The sequence below is a fragment of the Ammodytes marinus genome (genome assembly GCF_949987685.1).
Source record: "Ammodytes marinus genome assembly, chromosome: 5".
Lineage (NCBI taxonomy): Eukaryota > Metazoa > Chordata > Actinopteri > Uranoscopiformes > Ammodytidae > Ammodytes > Ammodytes marinus.
In genome coordinates this window covers 13,936,107-13,954,653 of record NC_137234.1, presented here as the reverse complement: position 1 = coordinate 13,954,653, position 18,547 = coordinate 13,936,107, and the positions used below count along the sequence as shown (strand labels likewise).

The window sequence follows — 18,547 nt, the reverse complement described above, 5'->3', positions numbered from 1 at the left end:
GTTTTTGTCTTACAGCAAGTCAGCTGTAATAGCCACAAACTAACAACAGAGAGATTCAACGATAAAGGAGAAAAAGTAAACAAACAAAAATATTTAAACTACTAGGCCTACCATATCTAGGCTACAGTACTGGATTTTTAAACCACATATTTTTCAAAAATAAATATATTATAAAATAAAGATGCTCATGATGGTTCAATAAAAATAATAATTTATTTCAAAGCACAATGTTTTATATCATCTGTAGATTCTGTACTAGTATCTGTTTTGGTGAATAATCTTGATTTACAAAGGTTAAAGGGAAATAAAGGAATTAGTTTGACCTCCATGAGCTATGTGCTTTTCACAAATATTATAAAACCTCTAAACTGTAGCTGATCTGACGTTTTTAGTCCTTCCTACCCATAGATAGTATATAAAAGTTCCTACCTAAACACCAAACATGGCGTCCACCGAGAGGGGATTGTGGATGATTTAGTAGTCAGAGAAAGACTGCTACCTACCGGCCACAAGCTGTAATTCAAACACGTTACAAAACACAAACATTTGAGCTATTAGCCACCTCACGTGTACTACAGTGTTGTGCAAAGTTACTGGATATCCTGCTTAGAGCCTCAGATTCTGAACCTGCAGCACCAAAGGTAAAGTAAATGCTAGCACTTTGATGCAGCTAAATGGTTTAGGTTTATGTCCTCCGTGATGGGTTGCACAATAAAACTCGTCGTTATTTTTTTTTGTAAGGGCGGAATGAAAGGCAGACCGACCAAGTCAGATGCATCGGAATCAAAGAGTAAAGCGAAGAAAATAACTGGGTCGAAGTCTGGTCCAACTCCTTCCAAAAAACTGCGAGAGAGACAAAATGGAGAGACTTCTAAACAAGGTGAGCTACAGATCAGCATGTCCAGCATGGTGATGATGATGATGATGATGATGACACTTGTCACGACTGTGTGTGTGTGTGTGTGTGTGTGTGTGTGTGTGTGTGTGTGTGTGTGTGTGTGTGCGCGCGCGTGCGTGTGTGTGTTTTATATACAGAGCCCCCTCTCAAGTCTACTGGAGTCCAGAGGAGAGTTGGGCACGGGAGCATCCTGCACTACATTTACAAAAGCACCTTAGGACAAAGTCTACACTCACAGATGAGACAGGTGAGACGGCTGGTCTCAGGTGAGGCAGCATAGAAACTAACAGTGAACATCAACCTGTAAGGCCAAAGCTTTAGGAATGTCCTCAGCATGCATTAAATTAAAGTGTGCATGGTAGCCTATATGTGCATTTTTGTCTATTATGTAGAAACTTGCAAGAGAGAAAATACTGGGGCAAAACTGTTTATTCAATTTTTTTTGTGATTTGTGAGGTGTTTTTTTTGAGCAGTTGTACATTCTACTGTGTTGATCTCATCAGTGTCTTCAGCAACCCTTTGTCCGCTCGCTTGCCTCCTATCATTTCCGTGGTGCCAGCCCCTTCGACCGCAGGATCACTTGTTTAGAATGGCATCCCACTCATCCCACCACCATGGCCGTGGGGTCAAAGGGCGGCGACATATACCTGTGGGACTTTGCGGTGCCGGCCAAGAAAACTTTTATTCAAGGGGTGAGTTCCTGCACAGTGGTCTGGTTTGCTTCTACCCTGCTCGAGCAACTGGATACAGTGTATTCTTTTCTAGACATTGCTTTAAATAATGCAACACTTTGAGGCCTAGCCAAATTAAATGTTGAGGCTGAAATTCATATAAAGAAATGTGCAAATTGGGTGTACTTGACAACATTGTAATTGTTTCTCTGCTTAGATGGGGGCTGGAGACTCAGTTACAGACATGAAGTTTAACCAGTTAAATCCCACTCAGCTGTTCACCTCATCTATTGGGGGCACAACAGCACTCCGAGATTTCAATGGGACAACTCTAAAAGTGTTTGCCAGCACAGACACACTGACGTAAAATTCAGTCCCCCTTGCTTTCTGTAAGATTAAGTTAAAGAGTGTTCTCACAGTTAAGCATCAGTCTTCTCATCAGGCGGTCCCTGTTCGTTTATTGCTAAACTTTTGCGTGGCAGTGTGGCGCTAATATCCCCTTCATGATTGGCCTGCGTGTGTTTCTGTGCACAGAACGGAGCAGGATACTTTATCGGAGGGATGAAGTTTTGCCCGACTGACCTTTCAAAAGTCTACGTGGCTTCTGGTGAGGGCAAGTTGACCCTGCAGACCTTCGAGGGCCGCACGCCCACCGTTCTGTCCACAACTCAAGACTGTGGGCACGATCACCACAATGTCTGGTGAGAAGACTGATGCTCAGCAAAAAGAAACATATACAAAATAAAAACATACCTGATTTGTAATCTGTTGCGTAAATACAATTCTTCCTATTTGTTTCTTACAGCCACTGGTTCTGTTGCGTAGATGTTTCAGTAACCCGACAAATGCTTGTGACAGGAGACAATGTGGGACAGCTCCTTCTCCTGGGTCTGGACGGCCAAAAGGTGATTGTCCACTTCCCAATGAGACACACAGAGTGGGGTTATTCTGCTAGTAAAGAATACAAGTAAAAATTCTCACTTTGATGTTGCAGATTTTCAGTGGCAAGTTGCACAAAACGAAAGTGACCCACGCAGAGTTTAACACCCGTTGTGATTGGTTGTTGGCGACGGCCTCGGTGGACCACACGGTGAAGCTTTGGGACCTGAGAAACATCAAAGACAAAAACAGCTTCCTCCACAACCTGCCTCACGAGAAAGCTGTTAACTCAGGTAGCGCTCATTCAGGGACAAACACTCCCTAGCTTCCTTAAGTTAAGTCTTTGAGTTTTTGCTGCATGTTTTTTTAGAAAAATCCTGCAGTTCGAAAATATTGTGCCATATCAATTCGAGAACTCCATAGTGGAGTCCCTTGGTAGCCAAGTCGTACATCTGAAAAAATGTGTTGGGGAAGTATCATTTAAAAGTGTATATTTTGGTATTACTCTAAATTCATCTTTTTCTTTTATTTATTTATTTATCTTTCATTTTAGTAATTTTTTTTTTCTTTGTTTATTTAGAACAGAGATATTTACAGCCATGATATAGCAGATGTTATGACCATCGCTGTAAAGAAAATCTATATTATTTTTTGGTAAAGCTGATACCGTCGTCTCCTCACAGCCATCTTCAACCCATGGGACTGCTCCAAGTTGCTCACCACAGATCAGTACGACCAGATCCGGGTCTACTCCTCCTCCGATTGGTCCAAGCCTCAACACATTATCCAACATCCGCACAGACAGTTTCAGCATCTCACACCCGTCAAGGTTTGTTTCTTATCCTGATGAGTCAGACTGTGTGTAATTTATGTAGACACAGACATACATGCTTTATCAGATTTAGCCAACATCCATGTACATTTCCATTGAAATGAAATGTTTCAGTACCATTTAGAACTAGCAGGAAGATTAACAGTGAAATGACAGGTTCTTGTGACATCTTGTCTTATTGGCATTCATCATGTCTGGAAATGTCAAATTGCGACCCGGATGTGGAAGATGGATAAATGCAAAAGAGGCTGTGGCATCAGTATCCAAATTGAAATGCACCTGTTGGAAGACGAAGAATAAGTACCATACAATAAATAACCACATACATCTTCACCTCATTAACCAATATTTATGAAAGACTTGAGGCATTGGTGGATGATGCCATCATTAGTAGTACGTTTCTTGTCCTTGGAGGCCACCGTAGCTTCTGTAAATGCTCCTAAAGGGAAGGATTAGCAATGAAGCATTGCAATCTAAAATTACCCCATTGAATCCAGCTAAAGGCTCTGATATGAAACACTGTACCTTTTTTTTTTTTTTAAGAATATTTTGTAATTCGTAGATTATAATCGACCAGTTGGTATTTAACAAAACAATATATTGCCGTGTTTGTGCTTTTTCAGTGTCGTAGGTAACAGAATGCTGTTGTTATTATATCCGTGCAGGCCACGTGGCACCCTGTCTATGATCTGATTGTAGCGGGGCGGTACCCTGATAAAAGGGTTTGCCCCGGAGATCGCAGGACCATTGACATCTTCGATGCCAACACAGCAGAGCTTGTGTATCAGCTAGAAGATCTGAACGCCGCAGGGATCAAATCTGTAAGGAAGCTTTGAACATCGTGTGTGTGGGGGGGGGGGGGGGGAATAATAATTTTGAAGACACAAAAACTGAAGTTCTCAACACAAATAAATATTAATTTGCAGGTCAACAAATTCAACCCTATGGGTGATGTGATTGGATCTGGAATGGGTGAGTTCTGTTGAAAGCACTATTGATAGATGTGTTGTTATTCGATGATTCTACCAGGTTCAAATGGTAAAGCTACCAAACAAACTAACATTGGGTGTTCACTCGCAGGTTGTACGGTGATGGTCTGGGGCAGAGACAAGTCATTGGTCAGCGATCAGCAAATAGCAACAGAGGAAACTTCGATCTCAGGGGGCGCATTAAGAGGCCAGAGAAGGAGCCGGCAGCCCTCCAGCAGGAACAGGAGAGCTCCTGCTCTGGATGCAAAGCTCAAGAAGAAACTGGCTTCTCTAGAGGAATCAGGGACCAAAACCAAGACCAAGACAAATACTGTGGCTACTAAAGAAAAACGAGCCCAGTTCAGAAAGAAGTGACCTAAAGGATGTTCCTCTGTTTACTGTTCCGTGTGTCTCGAAATTCAGGGATTGTTTGAATGCTGAAAAAATAGATGTTCTTTTGTAAACACTTATATGTTCTCACAATTTTTGTTCTACTTTGTACACTATAATAAAAACTACCATGTTCATAAATGGTTGAGTCCTTATTTTTACAAATCCTCTCTCTCTCTCTCTCTCGCTCTCTCTCTCTCTCTCTCTCTCTCCTCTCTCTCGCTCCGTGTTGAGGATGAACACACATGACGGAAAAGATCTATGGCAACTGGTTTATTTGCATACACCTTCATCTTGTACAGAGAGGCAGTATGTGTTTCATTTATAATTGAAGAGCTGACTTCCACGCAGATCACGGACCGTAATATTTGCCAGCTGGAGGAGCGCTCCACCCCAGGCCTGCTGCTCCTCTTCTCTACCCTGATTCAGGGCCTGGTAGGCGGAGTACACCATGCTCAGGACCAGACTGTCAAAATGACCCTGAGTCAGCTGCCTCTTCCTCTGAGCCTCCAGCGTGGTCCCCATCTGCACCATGGAGCTCAAGTCTCTGGGAATGCCGTCGTTGATCTGGGAGAGGAAAGCCCGCCCCGGCCTCATTGATGCCATCTCCTTGTCGAGCAGGACCATGTTGTTGTCCTTGTCCAGCTCTGCCCCGCTCAGCAAGAACTGCGTACAGAAGGAGGAGGGGAAAGAAATACAACTTACTTTGCAAGTAAAACAGAAACACTGTAAATTTGAATGGGGAGTAAGCAATTCTTGAGAATGCTTGCAGTCAAAATCACTTTTTGTCAAAATCAGTGAATATTTTTCTCAAGATTTGCTACCTGTCAGTACTGTGTGTATGCTAGAAGAAAAAAATCCAGTGTTGATGTACAGCCTTGGCTCTGTTAACGGGTATGTTGCTAGCTATGGTCAGCCACCTTTGTTTACAAACCCATTTTCAGGCTGTGTATAAACACTGTATTATTATTTTTCAGCACATACGTAGTACAGGTTGTGGATCGTGAGGAGAAATTCAATGATATATATATGGCAAATGGTGATTTTGACAGCAAGTGTTCTCCAGGATCCCTGACTCCACCTTTTAATGTACTGTATCTGTAGATTCTAAATAAAAGAAGTACCTCAAACATCAGGTTCGCATCAGAGACTGAAGTAGGACTGGTGCCTGCAGCCACATCTAAAGTAGAAAGTACTGCAATTTTAACAGACATAACTGGAACAAATCCCTGCAGATAAACTGTCAATGTTCACATTGAACACCTGTCATTGTGTTTTCTGCATATTGAACAGTGCATGCAGTATCTGTGCATAAAAACCTAAAAACATGTCTTGTCCTCATCACAGCTTCATGAAAAGATTGTCTGATTCTACTCACTTTGCAGCGCTCGCTCAAACCAAAGCCATAAAATGACCTGAAGGCAGAGTTGAAGTTGTATCTTCATATTGATTCTTCTCTTGATAGTTTCAAAGATATAATACGTTGCTGCGTTCTCCTCATCTGTCCGTCTCCCTGCAAACTTTTGGGAATCTAGAGAGAAGCACCTCAGCCTGAATACCATGCATTTTTCCACCTTGGAAAAATGGATCAAAAGCCAGATGGCTGTAATGCAGAGCAGGGACCAATATTTTTTAAATCCTGGATCCTATTTCCTACCTTTCACAGCATAGAGGAATTTGAGCTAGCTGGACTTTAAGTTCACAGAGAGAACTAACAATTTTTCAACCTTTTATAATGCTTAATTAAAGTACATTTTAGCCATTACTGTAATAATACTATTTATGTTGAACAATACAAAATAAAACATACACACACATCCATGAAGTCAGCATGATTGACTAAGGGTAAGAGTCAACATAAAAAAAAGTCCATTAAAGCAGCTATGAGGAACTTTTAAATATTTCTGAAATGGTCTTGTTTTTCCTCTGATGATCATACATTACATGTAACAGCAAATGCGACCATCATTGCAAAGAATGCTATTTTTATATAGTTTTTCTTCATGCCTTTGTACAGGATGCTCACCCAGGATCAACAGCTGGCGTCTTAAAAAAACTTCCACTTTTGTCCAATAAAATTCATATTAATCCAAAATGTTCTACTCTCCTGTTTTCATTAGCATTGGAATAAAATGTGTTCTACATTCCCAGTATCTTTCTCACAGGAGTTATTATCCCACTTGTATACAAGAATGAATTGGATGGATCGTAAGTAATAATTCAAGCCTAATTACCCTTATGCCTAACTGACTTCTCTCAGTTCAAGGTACCGGTACTTATTTAGTATACTTATTGAATTATATCTAGTGGTTTCAGTGTGGTAGCCTACTACTATAACTAACAATATTTACACCAAGAAGAAAAGGATCATTTTAAGAGTGACACCTGCAGTACCAAAGCTACACCACACAGGAGCAGCAGCACCAGTTAATCACAGTGCATTCACTTCCGGTGAAGAGTTCAGCTGAACTGAATGATACGCATAGTAGTGGAGATAAAGGTAAACACTCTTGTTTACTAGTTATGCCATTTAGTGTCGTCACCCTCTCATCTCAATTACAGCCTTAGTTAAAGCTGTACCACAACTATATAACGGTTAAATTCACACTCGGGGAGGGGGGCGTTACCCAGCTACGCATGCAGTTGCTAAAGCTAGCTAATCATAACGTTGAATACAACCTACCTAGTGTTAGCATATCATGCCAGTGATAGTAAACTTTGAAAGAATGGGTGCATTGTATCTGTGTTCAAGCTTATTCGAGTTAAAATATAGATGAATAATAGGCAGATTCGGTCCCTTACAGCATTTCAAGCTCAAGCTACAAAAATCTGTTTTTCAAAAGTTAATTTAATGTTCATGGCCTATATAAACAAACCTCTGAGCACCATAACGTTATAACTTTGCCATTTTATAAATTAATGTCTGATTTAAACTGTGGCAGCCTGATTTTAGGTAAAAAAAAAGGAATGGACAAATCTATGATCTGAAGCAATTGTCAGTAGGCTACAATCTAAATAACACCATAATTTTAAAGCAACACCAAAGCTATAGGGATCCATCAGCAGACAGAGTGTTTTTCAACTGTAAAATTGTTAAGTACATCTAGGATTCACAAGTTGGAAACACACGGACATACTTTTCTTTCCATATCTCGTGTATTTATGTTTAGCTGCCTGTATTATTGGAAAGCTTCAATTTATAAGATTATTTTCATAATAACCTTTTTGAAGGCAGGAGTTATTGCAGGGTTTACATTTTTTATGCTTTTTGTTGACATTGTCAGGCGAGCAGCAAGAATGGAGTCCAGCGAGGAGGGGGGCCAGAGTGTCGGTGGCTCGGTGGGAGAGGAGAACTACTTCTTGGGATACACCTTTACAGACCGCTCCCACTCCAGCCGGGTGGTGAAAAGCATCATGGATCTTTGTCTGGAGGACGGCCTGTTCGCTGACGTCACCGTCACAGTGGACAGCAAAGAGTTCCACCTGCATCGGCTGGTGCTGTCGGCACAGAGCAGCTTCTTCCGCTCCATGTTCACCTCCAACCTCAAAGAGTCACACAACCGCTGCATCGAGCTGAAGGATGTCAGTCCCACTGTCTTCCAGCTGCTGGTCGACTACATTTATCACGGCACCATCAAGCTGAGGGTGGAGGAGCTGCAGGACACCTATGAGATGTCAGATATGTATCAGCTGACTGCGCTGTTTGAGGAATGCTCCCGCTTCCTCTCACGGACGGTAGAGGTCAAGAACTGCCTGCAGGTGATCCACTGTTTTTACAAAAGCTCAGACCTTTTTAGCCATGATTGTGTGATATCAGTTTGAATGATTACCTGTTGTTTTTGCCCAGGTGATGTGGCTTGCAGACAGACACAGCGACCAGGAGTTGTATACTGCAGCCAAGCATTGTGCAAAAATCCACCTGGCCCAGCTGCATCAGGCGGAGGAATTTCTTAATCTGCCTCTCTGTCTGCTCTTGGACATCATCAAAGGTAATAAAAACCATTACGGTCCTGTCACCATGTCCAAACCGCTGTTTTGCCATTTTATACAACAAGCTTACTGTATTCTTTTCTTAACGGTTATTTCAATTTATATGAAAATTACAAAATAACACAGCTCTGTATGTAGCTTGCTTCAGATTGGTAATCCATCCCAATGAACATACATAAGGTATTATTTGCATGCAAAAACTGTTTTAGTCTTGTAAACCTGTAAATTACTGGATATACGTTTTACGGTATTATGCATATGACTCACTGAGCTTTGTGTTTGTGTTCAGATGGAGTACCGAGCTCACAGAATCCAACAGTGGCCATCGAGTCGTGGATAAACCACAACAAGGTGGAGAGGGAGGAGTTTTCTTGTATCCTCCAAGAAAATCTCAAGGTAAAGAACAATGTTTCATCCAGAGCTGAATAATATTGTAGCTTTCTCTTTATGTAATTTTTTATTTTTTTTATCTCTGATGTCTGATACGTCTTTATGTCCACAGGAAATCGGGGAGAACGTCCACATTTACCTCATTGGTAAAGAGGAGACGAGGACTCACTCCTTGGCTGTGTCGCTTCACTGTGACGAGGACGACTCCATCAGCGTGAGCGGCCAGAACAGTTTGTGTCATCAGATCACTGCCGCGTGTAAACATGGCGGTGACCTGTACGTGGTGGGGGGCTCCATCCCTCGCCGCATGTGGAAGTGCAACATGCACACCATGGACTGGGAACGCTGTGCCCCGTTGCCTAGAGACCGCCTCCACCACACCATGGTCTCTGTCTCCACTGAGGACGCTATCTACTCACTGGGAGGTAAGACACTGCAGGACACGCTGTCCAACGCCGTAATCTACTACACAGTGAAGGACAACATGTGGACAGAGACCAACCAGCTGGACACCGCCGTGTCCGGGGCGGCTGGCGTTAACCTGGGAGGTACCATCTACCTGCTCGGCGGGGAGGAGAACGACATGGACTTTTTCACCAAGCCGTCCCGACTGATCCAGTGCTTGGACACGGCCTCCAAGAAGTGCCAGATCAAACCTTACATGCTGCCGTTCGCAGGCTGCATGCACGCCGCAGTCCACATGGACGTGATCTTCATCGTGGCCGAGGGAGACTCTCTGGTGTGCTACAACCCTCTGCTGGAGAGCTTCACCCGCCTGCGTTTCCCCGAGGTGTGGAGCTGCGTCCCCTCACTGTGGAAGGTGGCCAGCTGCAATGGCTGCATATACGTCTTCAGGGACAAATGCAAGAAAGGTGACGCAAACACGTTAAAGTTCAACCCGGCCACGTCTGTGGTCTCAGTTATCAGAGGTCTAAAATTCCTCCTCACAAACTGGCAGTTTGTCTTGGCCTGAAGTGTCTTCATGATGTCCACACACTGTTTGGACCATACACTCACTACAGATAATCAGGGAAGACTGTTGGATAACTTACCATGACTTCACTGTGCAAGCATCCTATGAGGGGACATGCTCTAAATGTATTTACTCAGCTGGTTTCTGTGTCTTCACCACTAAAAACAGTTTAGCGGTGGTTTGTGTCACTCGTATTACACTGTGTCTCATTGTGGAGCCCTGAGCTAAGAAGTCACTTTGTCTTGACGCTGTAACCAGAGATGAACTTATCGACATTGTTTCCTGTGCACTGTTTATTGACACGCATGAACAACTTCAGTGTTACAACTTTACTGAGCATTAACATCCTTCAGTATAATGTATGTGAATAAGTGTGTCATGGTGTTTTAGGCTAAATATCCTCGGATGTCAATTTGAAGTCCAATGTACATAAACATGATAACGAAGAATGTTTTCTAACATTTCGATTTTTCACAATTTGTCGTCGTAAGATTGTATTTTTTTTAAGTTACATGTTTATGGTCAAGTAAAACTGTTAACAGAAAAGTCAAATATATCACTGTAGCTGCAAGCTGTCACTCTTTGTTTTAATATGTATGTTATTTTAGCTCTAACTTCTACTACTTATGCTATGTTTATTACTAGGAATTTAAGATCTTTCTTTCTTGCGATTATACAGCGACGGGGTTAGAAGATGGTGCCCATGTTGCTTTGCGGCTACTGAAAGCTTTGCCTAAACAAAGACATGCCTCTTAGCTGTATTTATCCTTGGATTGGTAAAGCATCTTGTGAATGGCGAGGTGGTAAAGGTGCCTGCTTTGTCCTTGGAGGGGGAAAGGGGCGAGAAAGCTACTACAGAGAGGCCAAAACTTTGATCCCATTGATGTTGTGCTGCAGGAGGCTGTGCAGCTGAAACCCAAACCCAGTACCATGTCAGACTTTGTGAACTATTCTAAGCATCAGTTGCTGACGCCAAGATGAGGGGTGGGGGTTTCTGGGGGCACATATGCGCCTCCATAAGAACTCCCAATGGGAACTGAGGGCCACTACGAGCCCCATCTGACATGCAGCAGTGCCTTAATGTTGGGCAATAAAGCTGTTTATAGACCCCATATCACAGTTCACAGTCCCACATGTGGGGGTCTGGTGTGATCCACACACAGACGTGTGTTTTTTTATGCTCCAGAGGCTTGTGATGGGAAAATGAGTCCAGTGTTTGGTCAGAGAGCGAGGTTTAGTGTTAAGGTAGATCTCTAGGAGCTATAGTGACCTTGGGACTGCTTGCTGAGGACAGGACAGAATTCCTGAAGGGACACATGGTCTAGAGTGACAAGGCCATCTGCTGTAGCGCCAGCAGTAGGAGGAAGGTGGAGGGGGATGGACACGGGGAGGGGGGGTGCTGAGAATTCCTTTCGCTGGGGTGTGGAGGGAGTAGATATTCTGGGCTATCGCCGCTAGCACTCCGCCAGGAAACGTGTTTCTTTGGCATTTTTCAAACGGACATCCGAGGGGAGAATTTCGAAACACTTGATGGTGAGAGTGGATCACTGCAGGGTTAAGAGTGGAAGGTGTTTTTCTGGCCACACAGCTCTCTACCAAGCGATTGGCGATAATGGTCTTGGTGCGTTGCCGCTTTACTTCGGTGGATCCAGTTTCGTCTCCGTCTCAGCACAGCCGGAGCTGAGAGAGCGGGATCTGCTAGGCCTCCTGGCTCCGACCTCTCACAGGGATCATCTTCAAGGGATCTTCTTTGGAGTTGTACTGTGCATGGCAAGGATCTACTTTCTTGCTGCCTCACCGCTATTACATGGCCTAAACGAATGAATATTTTTATGAGGCGCCTTGCACCAGAGATGGGCCAGGACCAAACCAAGCAGCAGATAGAGAAGGGCCTGAGGTTGTATCAGTCCAATCAGACGGACAAAGCCCTTCATGTCTGGACAAAAGTGCTGGAGAAGACCTCAGATCCTGGAGGGAAGTTTCGGGTGTTGGGGTGCCTGATCACAGCGCACTCGGAAATGGGGAAATATAAAGATATGCTCAAGGTAAGCCGTCCAATGAACAGAATTCTGAGTACAATGACTTAATAATACTTAGATACACTTTATATAGCAAATACAATTAATTCTATATTGATGAGCACACTCTTTTTCTAATGGTTTAACTTTAAGATACTATGCCATATGCCTTTTCCCTTGTATGGAAAGTTGTCCTTCATTTATATTCCCACTCTAAATATTGTCATTTGGTGTAGAAAGTTCATGTTTAGATTGTGATCATATTTTATGTTATGTAACCAGCAGTAGAGTATATGAAAGAGAGAGAGAGGACACTGTATATCTCATCAATTTTAATACGTCTTCATGTGTGCTCCTGACCGGTGCCGTTCATGCTGTAGCAGCATTTTAAACATTTCCACTATGTCCCAAGCGACTATTGAACGAGAAAAGGGCCAAAGGTCACTGTCTTAGTTCCATTTGCATTGATCTTGAGAAGCATGGGTTAATTTGTGGTTTCCACAAGGAGTAAATAAGTGCCCTGCAACCCGAGTATCAGTGTGGGGTGTCTTGTTGACATAATCATCTTTACTGAAGCAGCACCCACCCTCTTTCACCCTGCTTTGACGAGGACTTTAAAGAGAACCTCTGTCTTTTTTTGAACTTATCATATATTTTCTCTTCTATTCACCATCTATTTTATTCTAACATTCATCCTTTCACCCACAATTTGACTGCATGTTTTCCATTACCACCACACCCTCGCTCTTGTCTTTGCAGTACGCTCTGGATCAAATCGACACAGCCAGAGAAATGGAGGACCCTGACTACCTGACAGAGGGCTACCTGAACTTGGCGCGCAGTAACGAGAAGCTGTGCGACTTCCAGAAGACCGTGTCCTACTGTAAGACCTGCTTAAACATGCAGGGCACCACTGTGAGCCTGCAGCTCAATGGCCAGGTATGTCTCAGCATGGGCAATGCCTTCCTGGGCCTCAGTGTCTTCCAGAAGGCTCTGGAGAGCTATGAGAAGGCCCTGCGCTACGCACACAACAACGACGATAAGATGCTGGAGTGTAGAGTCTGCTGCAGCCTGGGAAACATCTACGTCCAGCTTAAGGTACTTTAATGAAGGCAATGAGATCTCACTGTTCTGAGGCAATCTGAAAGCTGATTTATTTTATTACCATTTTAATGTGTACATCAAGTTATGTAATGAAAAAAAAAATCCAAGATAATTTGATTGTTGCAGACCTCTCTGGTATTTGATTTGGGTAAAACATTCACATGGTTGCACATGTTGTTTGATTGTGCAATCGCTACTCATAGCCTATTTACAGAGTATGATAACAATGCAGAGCATCCGAGCAAACATCATCAATGGTTGGCTCATGTAGTACTGTGCGTAGTGAAACATGGGCGGAGTGAGGATGGCTGTGTGGCAGGGGGCCTATGTAGTACCCTTGACATCAGAGATTTGTGAGAGTAATCCCTCGGAGATTGGTTTCAATGGGATTGTCATGAAGTAGCACATGAAGAATGCACTCATATGGCAAGTTGTTCTATGAAAGAAAACAAATGATGTGCCACTTAAAGATACTGGAAACACAGATATTAAACATCCATAGGAAGGGAATTATAAACCAGAGTGTCCAGGCCATTAGTACAAGAAGGTTTGACTGAGATACTGTCATTGGTGGGCAATAATTGTACTTCAGAAATCTTAATCATCATTAACTTCTGCCAACAGGACTATGAGAAAGCCCTGTTCTTCCCCTGCAAAGCAGCTGAGCTCGTCAATGACTACGGCAAGAGTTGGAGCCTCAAGTATCGAGCCATGAGCCAGTACCACATGTCTGTAGCCTACAGGAAACTGGATCGCCTCCCAGACGCCATGGAATGCTGCGAGGTATTGTTTTTCATGTCCAGCGCACGAATACCCTCCTCAGAGGCGGGATTCATCCCACAAAAGGCAAACTTAGAGAATGTCACAGTTTTTGTTTCACCACAAAGTTACTGTCCCTCGGCTCCTTTGGCCACTGATACAGTAGATGCTGTGCTGCTGACAGGTGCAGGCGGCAGTTGTTCTGTTGTACAAGGCCTTAGACCTCGACCAAAATATGCTCACAGAGGCGCTGGTTTTAAAGTGTTAATGAAGAGGGTGGCTTTAGTCTTCACCCTGTTCTAATAATGTACCAAGGGTGAAAAATAACTTGATGTCATTGCCTTTCGGAGTGCAAAAGAAGCCTGGAGTAACAAGACGGCAGGATGCATTTCAGATTTATTACATTTGCGCATTTGGCCAAACAATTTACACATTGTGTCATATTTCGAATACCAAGAGTACAAGGTGAAACAACAATGTCTCACGTTCCGCATCACTTTTCAGTGTGGTTTGGCTAAAAGTATACTGATACTGAAACTGCTAAATGAAATAGCTGCATGTCATTTGTAAAAGTAGTTTCAAGAAATACCGCCCTCAGTTTCAGCATCCACATCTTTACATGCAAATATCAACTTTATTTCAGACACACAGGTCCATAACAGTATAACATATATTAAAAACACAACAAAACAAGACAAAAAGCTATGTTCATTGAAGGGCATATGATCAAAGTGCTTCTGATATCCCATCTACACATTTGTTCCAATGTTTCCAAAAATAAGAGAACTTGCACCTTTTTGGAGGTTTGGAATAAATATCCTAAATACATCATTAAATGCCACCTGGAGCTTTTTCATTTTGCCTAACTATATTTGCCACACAGTATAATACGGTAGGCTTTATGTCTATTTTAACTATATCTGTGCACATATGAAATTCCCCCACCATACTTCCTGTCTTACACTCTTTTGTTTCTCTTAACGAAAGATCATCCAAATACAGATTGAAGAGAAAAGGTCATAGAGATAATGTTTGTTTCCTAATTAAATGTCACTCATAAAATGTTTGCAAGCGTAACGAGAACATTTAAGGACGCTTATTATAGGTTATGGTACTACAATGTTTAATCCTTCCATGTCATTTGAATGTATCTAACCTGAAAGTCCAATTTCATGTTATCATATCCTGAATAATTTCCCCTCATCATATTTCAGCAGAGCTTTAAAAATATGTCTTGAATTTCAACAGGAATCTATGAAGATTGCTCTGCAGCATGGTGACCGCCCTCTGCAGGCCCTGTGCTTACTGAACTTTGCAGACATACACCGCTGCCGGCGCGACGGTGACGTAAGGCATCAGCATTTGTGCACATTTATTGGGTTTAATGACAAGAGTTTACTTTATGGTTTTATACATGTGTTCTTTTTTTCACTTACAAGGTTTGACTTACACATTTAGTTTTTTTCCCCAATGTTAATGTTGAGCTTGATTTTGGTTATTTCTTTTCATAGAAAGCATTCCCTCGCTACGAGTCTGCAATGGCCATCATGACTGAGATCGGAAACCGCCTGGGACAAACACAGGTCTACCTGGGGGTTGCAAAGTGTTGGCTGCTGCAGAAAGAGTTTGACAAGGTGTTTATTACAATTACTTATTAATCTCACTAGCAAAAATATTGCCGACACGATTTTTTTATATGTGATGATTATGACACACCGCCTCCCACACCGTTTATTTTCCAGGCTCTTGATTCTTTGCAGCGAGCGCAGGAACTGGCTGATGGAATGGGAAACAAGGTAAGTGATGTCACAAAAGTAGAGCTGCTACAATTGGTCGATTAATCAAGCCAACTGGCAGAAAAAGCTAATCAGTCTTTTTTTAAATGATTTAATAACTGTTTGTCATTTCTTAAGCAAAAATATTTATTTGTCACACTTGTAGAAACTAATACTCTCTGGGGATTTTGTGTGTTTGTCTGAGAAAACGAGAAGTTTGAAGAAGCCATGTTTGACTGTGGGAAATGATTAGATGTCTTTTTGGAGTCTATATGTGTCACACACTGTTTGTTTCTGGCATGTATCCCAAGCTGTGCACGCTGAAGACACACTGCCTGAGTGAAGGGATTTATCGTAGCCGGGAGCAGCAGGACGAGCTCAGGCAACAGGTGGTGAAGTTCCTGCAGTGTGTGGAGGAGCTGGAGCTCTACTGCGGCATGTGTGGAGAGTCCATCGGGGACAGGGACCAAAAGCTGCAGGCCTTACCCTGTTCCCACATTTTCCATCTCAAGTGGGTGTTCCAACACAGAGTACTATTTATTAGTGTTCTGTTCACACATCCAGATATAACACAAAAAAAAATACACACTGTTGAATATAGGATAGGTCTTGAGTTCTATTGCACTCTAGTCAAATATGTACCTTTAAAATGTGGTTTCCTTTATTTTAACACATTTCCAGGCAGAGAGATGAACCTTGACGCTCTGCTGTTTTATCCTCTCAGGTGTCTGCAGACAAACGGGACAAAGGGTTGTCCTAAATGTTTCAAGTCATCCATGAAGCCTGGATTCGTGTGATTGTGCGACTGTAGCTTGTTGCGTTGGATCTGCAGACACAGCACCAAGCCTGGCCGGGCTCCTGACTGATCTGAGAGAAGCAGGCGGCCTCAGGACGTGCTGAAGATGTCTGATATATGGAATAACTGCTGAACTGAACTCAGAGTGTCACAGAGAGCGACTCTGAGTGCGCAGCAAAAAGGCATCCATGTTATTGACAGACAGCTGACTCGCTGACTGACGAGGTACAATTGACAGTGTTACATTTCGGTACGGGCTGAGGAAAGAACCTACATTGTCTCTGCCATCTGACTGGCCATTTGTTGCAGAATTCAATAGAGGAACATGGACCGTCCGAAGAGCATTTATAACTTGTATTTGCTATTTTATGCGTTAAGAGTTGTTTGGTCAAATCAAAGAGCAAATGATCTTCGGAAGAAGAATTCAGTGATATTTGTGTTGCTCAAATTCTGATATTAACCTTTCAAATGTCATCCACTTTTTCTCCGCTCAACAGTCTTCTGATGTGTTTTTATCAGAGCCATTTCTTTATTTGACTGATTTCATACAATCTGTATTTATTATTGTATTCATGTACATACTATTCTCGTGTTCTAAAAGTTTGATTTATTTGAGGTGTTTTGTAAAACCTAAGAAAAACTAAAATCTCTTAACCATTCAAAAACTAGTATGTCTTTACAAAACAGGTACATGCAGCTGTTTTTTTTGTTTGTTTGTTTTTCGTCCTTATTCACTGAGATTAAGGAGCAGGATCAACACACATTGTGTTTGTAAGAATTCCTTGGCTGTCCATTTATGAGAATGTTTTACTCTTAAGTCTGACATCATTGTTAACAGTGTTGCAATTTAAGGACAAGTATTGTTGAGAAGTAAAAACCTATTGGGAAAGGATCTTCTTTGACCAATCACACACACAGGAGATACATACATCCGTTTTAATGTAGTGTTTGTAGCCATATGTTAAAATGTATCAATTTGACACATAGCTATCCCATTAGTGAAGTTGCATGTTTTATTTACAATGCCAAGCAACATCTTTGGATTACATCAAATGTGATATAAACTGTGTATTTACTTATTTTAGAATTATTTATTATAGTATTATCTAATATTAAGTGGCCATTTATCATTCGGATTCCTCATACATTTGTTAAACTTATTTTACATTGTGATTCGGTGGGTTAAAAAAAACAAATAAATCAAAAGCACAGTGGCTTAAAAAGGTTTTCAGTTACAGAAGCTCCTTCAGTTGAGGAACTGAAACCATGTGAGACATTGATTAGTTGAAACATCTGGTAAAAATAGAATGACTGTTTGTTATTGTGAGGACAAATGATTTCAAAGCTTCTCAATCTTTTTCCTAAAAAGATTTAAACAAAAACCATGACTTTAAAATATGAAGTATTTTGTTTTTCTCTCTCTCTCTCTGTACAACACAAGTTTCTTTTACAGCCCGAGAAGAGAAAGACCAACACATTTACTTTTACTGCACCAGCACTTATGTTTCTCATTTGGAGAACTTATCACTTCTTGACCATGTTTCTAAACAGCACCTGGTTCTTGTCTGAGGTCCCTTCATCCAAAGTAATGTCTGTTTACCTGCATTACAGCCGTGTAAAAAAAATCATCCTGTGAGACACAGATAATATTGACACTTTTTACTCTTGGATTTTGGGGCATATTAACTAAGATTTTTTTCTGACAGTGCAGCCACTCATTTTAATGGTTTAAACTACCTCTGTTTCTGCCTCTAAGCTTTACCAGCTCCTCAGAGGATAAATGCAGTAATAACACACTGAAGTACATGTAGAATTGTTATGTTTTTCTAGACGTCATGTTAATATAACCGTGATTTAGAGTCGGACTAAAGTGCATTGTTTATATATTTATGCATCGAGTCAAACCATGTTACTGTGTGGAATATGGAAATATTTCATCATGGAAAATAAAGCGCACTGAAAGTGAATGGAAGTGTCACTATTCTGTGATATCAGTGCTGCTATTGACTTTGTGTTTTGTTTTGCATGCTATGTATAAATGGAAATGTTGGGGGGAAAACATTTTTGGTACTTATTTTTAGACTGAAACTGCGTCAGTCGCCAA

The 18,547-nt window shown here is 41.9% G+C and overlaps 4 protein-coding genes across 4 annotated transcripts; 3 read left to right on the top strand and 1 right to left on the bottom strand.

The window, feature by feature from the left end:
• The first annotated feature begins 545 nt into the window (after window positions 1–545).
• On the top strand, window positions 546–4,682 carry ddb2 (damage-specific DNA binding protein 2). The gene is made up of 11 exons (XM_080027395.1): window positions 546–641; window positions 742–880; window positions 1,036–1,145; window positions 1,402–1,590; window positions 2,104–2,270; window positions 2,375–2,474; window positions 2,564–2,741; window positions 3,132–3,277; window positions 3,946–4,101; window positions 4,207–4,252; window positions 4,361–4,682. Exons 2-11 carry the CDS (start codon window positions 748–750, stop codon window positions 4,621–4,623), a joined length of 1,488 nt encoding a protein of 495 aa, XP_079883521.1. The 5' UTR covers window positions 546–641; window positions 742–747; the 3' UTR covers window positions 4,624–4,682.
• Window positions 4,683–4,956: 274 nt separating this feature from the next.
• LOC307250523 (protein FAM180A) lies at window positions 4,957–5,852 on the bottom strand (the record flags this gene model as incomplete). Its single annotated transcript, XM_080027641.1, has 2 exons — window positions 4,957–5,304; window positions 5,763–5,852. 2 exons carry the CDS (start codon window positions 5,850–5,852, stop codon window positions 4,957–4,959), a joined length of 438 nt encoding a protein of 145 aa, XP_079883767.1.
• Window positions 5,853–7,083: 1,231 nt separating this feature from the next.
• Window positions 7,084–11,244, top strand: kbtbd4 (kelch repeat and BTB (POZ) domain containing 4). The gene is made up of 5 exons (XM_080027299.1): window positions 7,084–7,138; window positions 7,923–8,397; window positions 8,486–8,627; window positions 8,918–9,024; window positions 9,131–11,244. The coding sequence occupies exons 2-5, from the start codon at window positions 7,936–7,938 to the stop codon at window positions 9,989–9,991; spliced, it is 1,572 nt and encodes a 523-aa protein (XP_079883425.1). The 5' UTR covers window positions 7,084–7,138; window positions 7,923–7,935; the 3' UTR covers window positions 9,992–11,244.
• Window positions 11,245–11,473: 229 nt separating this feature from the next.
• On the top strand, window positions 11,474–18,263 carry rapsn (receptor-associated protein of the synapse, 43kD). The gene is made up of 8 exons (XM_080027386.1): window positions 11,474–12,036; window positions 12,769–13,107; window positions 13,738–13,896; window positions 15,121–15,219; window positions 15,384–15,506; window positions 15,615–15,668; window positions 15,959–16,158; window positions 16,372–18,263. The coding sequence occupies exons 1-8, from the start codon at window positions 11,812–11,814 to the stop codon at window positions 16,442–16,444; spliced, it is 1,272 nt and encodes a 423-aa protein (XP_079883512.1). The 5' UTR covers window positions 11,474–11,811; the 3' UTR covers window positions 16,445–18,263.
• Window positions 18,264–18,547: the final 284 nt, after the last annotated feature.

Bases quoted from the DNA above. Each gene is read 5' to 3' on its own strand.
- ddb2 (XM_080027395.1), top strand. From the start codon at position 748: ATGAAAGGCAGACCGACCAAGTCAGATGCATCGGAATCAAAGAGTAAA. The intron at 2,475-2,563 runs GTGATTGTCCAC...TTGATGTTGCAG, and splicing joins TGGGTCTGGACGGCCAAAAG to ATTTTCAGTGGCAAGTTGCA. The intron at 4,102-4,206 runs GTAAGGAAGCTT...ATTAATTTGCAG, and splicing joins ACGCCGCAGGGATCAAATCT to GTCAACAAATTCAACCCTAT.
- kbtbd4 (XM_080027299.1), top strand. From the start codon at position 7,936: ATGGAGTCCAGCGAGGAGGGGGGCCAGAGTGTCGGTGGCTCGGTGGGA. The intron at 8,398-8,485 runs GTGATCCACTGT...GTTTTTGCCCAG, and splicing joins AGGTCAAGAACTGCCTGCAG to GTGATGTGGCTTGCAGACAG. The intron at 9,025-9,130 runs GTAAAGAACAAT...TTATGTCCACAG, and splicing joins TCCTCCAAGAAAATCTCAAG to GAAATCGGGGAGAACGTCCA.
- rapsn (XM_080027386.1), top strand. From the start codon at position 11,812: ATGAATATTTTTATGAGGCGCCTTGCACCAGAGATGGGCCAGGACCAA. The intron at 13,897-15,120 runs GTATTGTTTTTC...GAATTTCAACAG, and splicing joins ACGCCATGGAATGCTGCGAG to GAATCTATGAAGATTGCTCT. The intron at 15,669-15,958 runs GTAAGTGATGTC...ATGTATCCCAAG, and splicing joins CTGATGGAATGGGAAACAAG to CTGTGCACGCTGAAGACACA.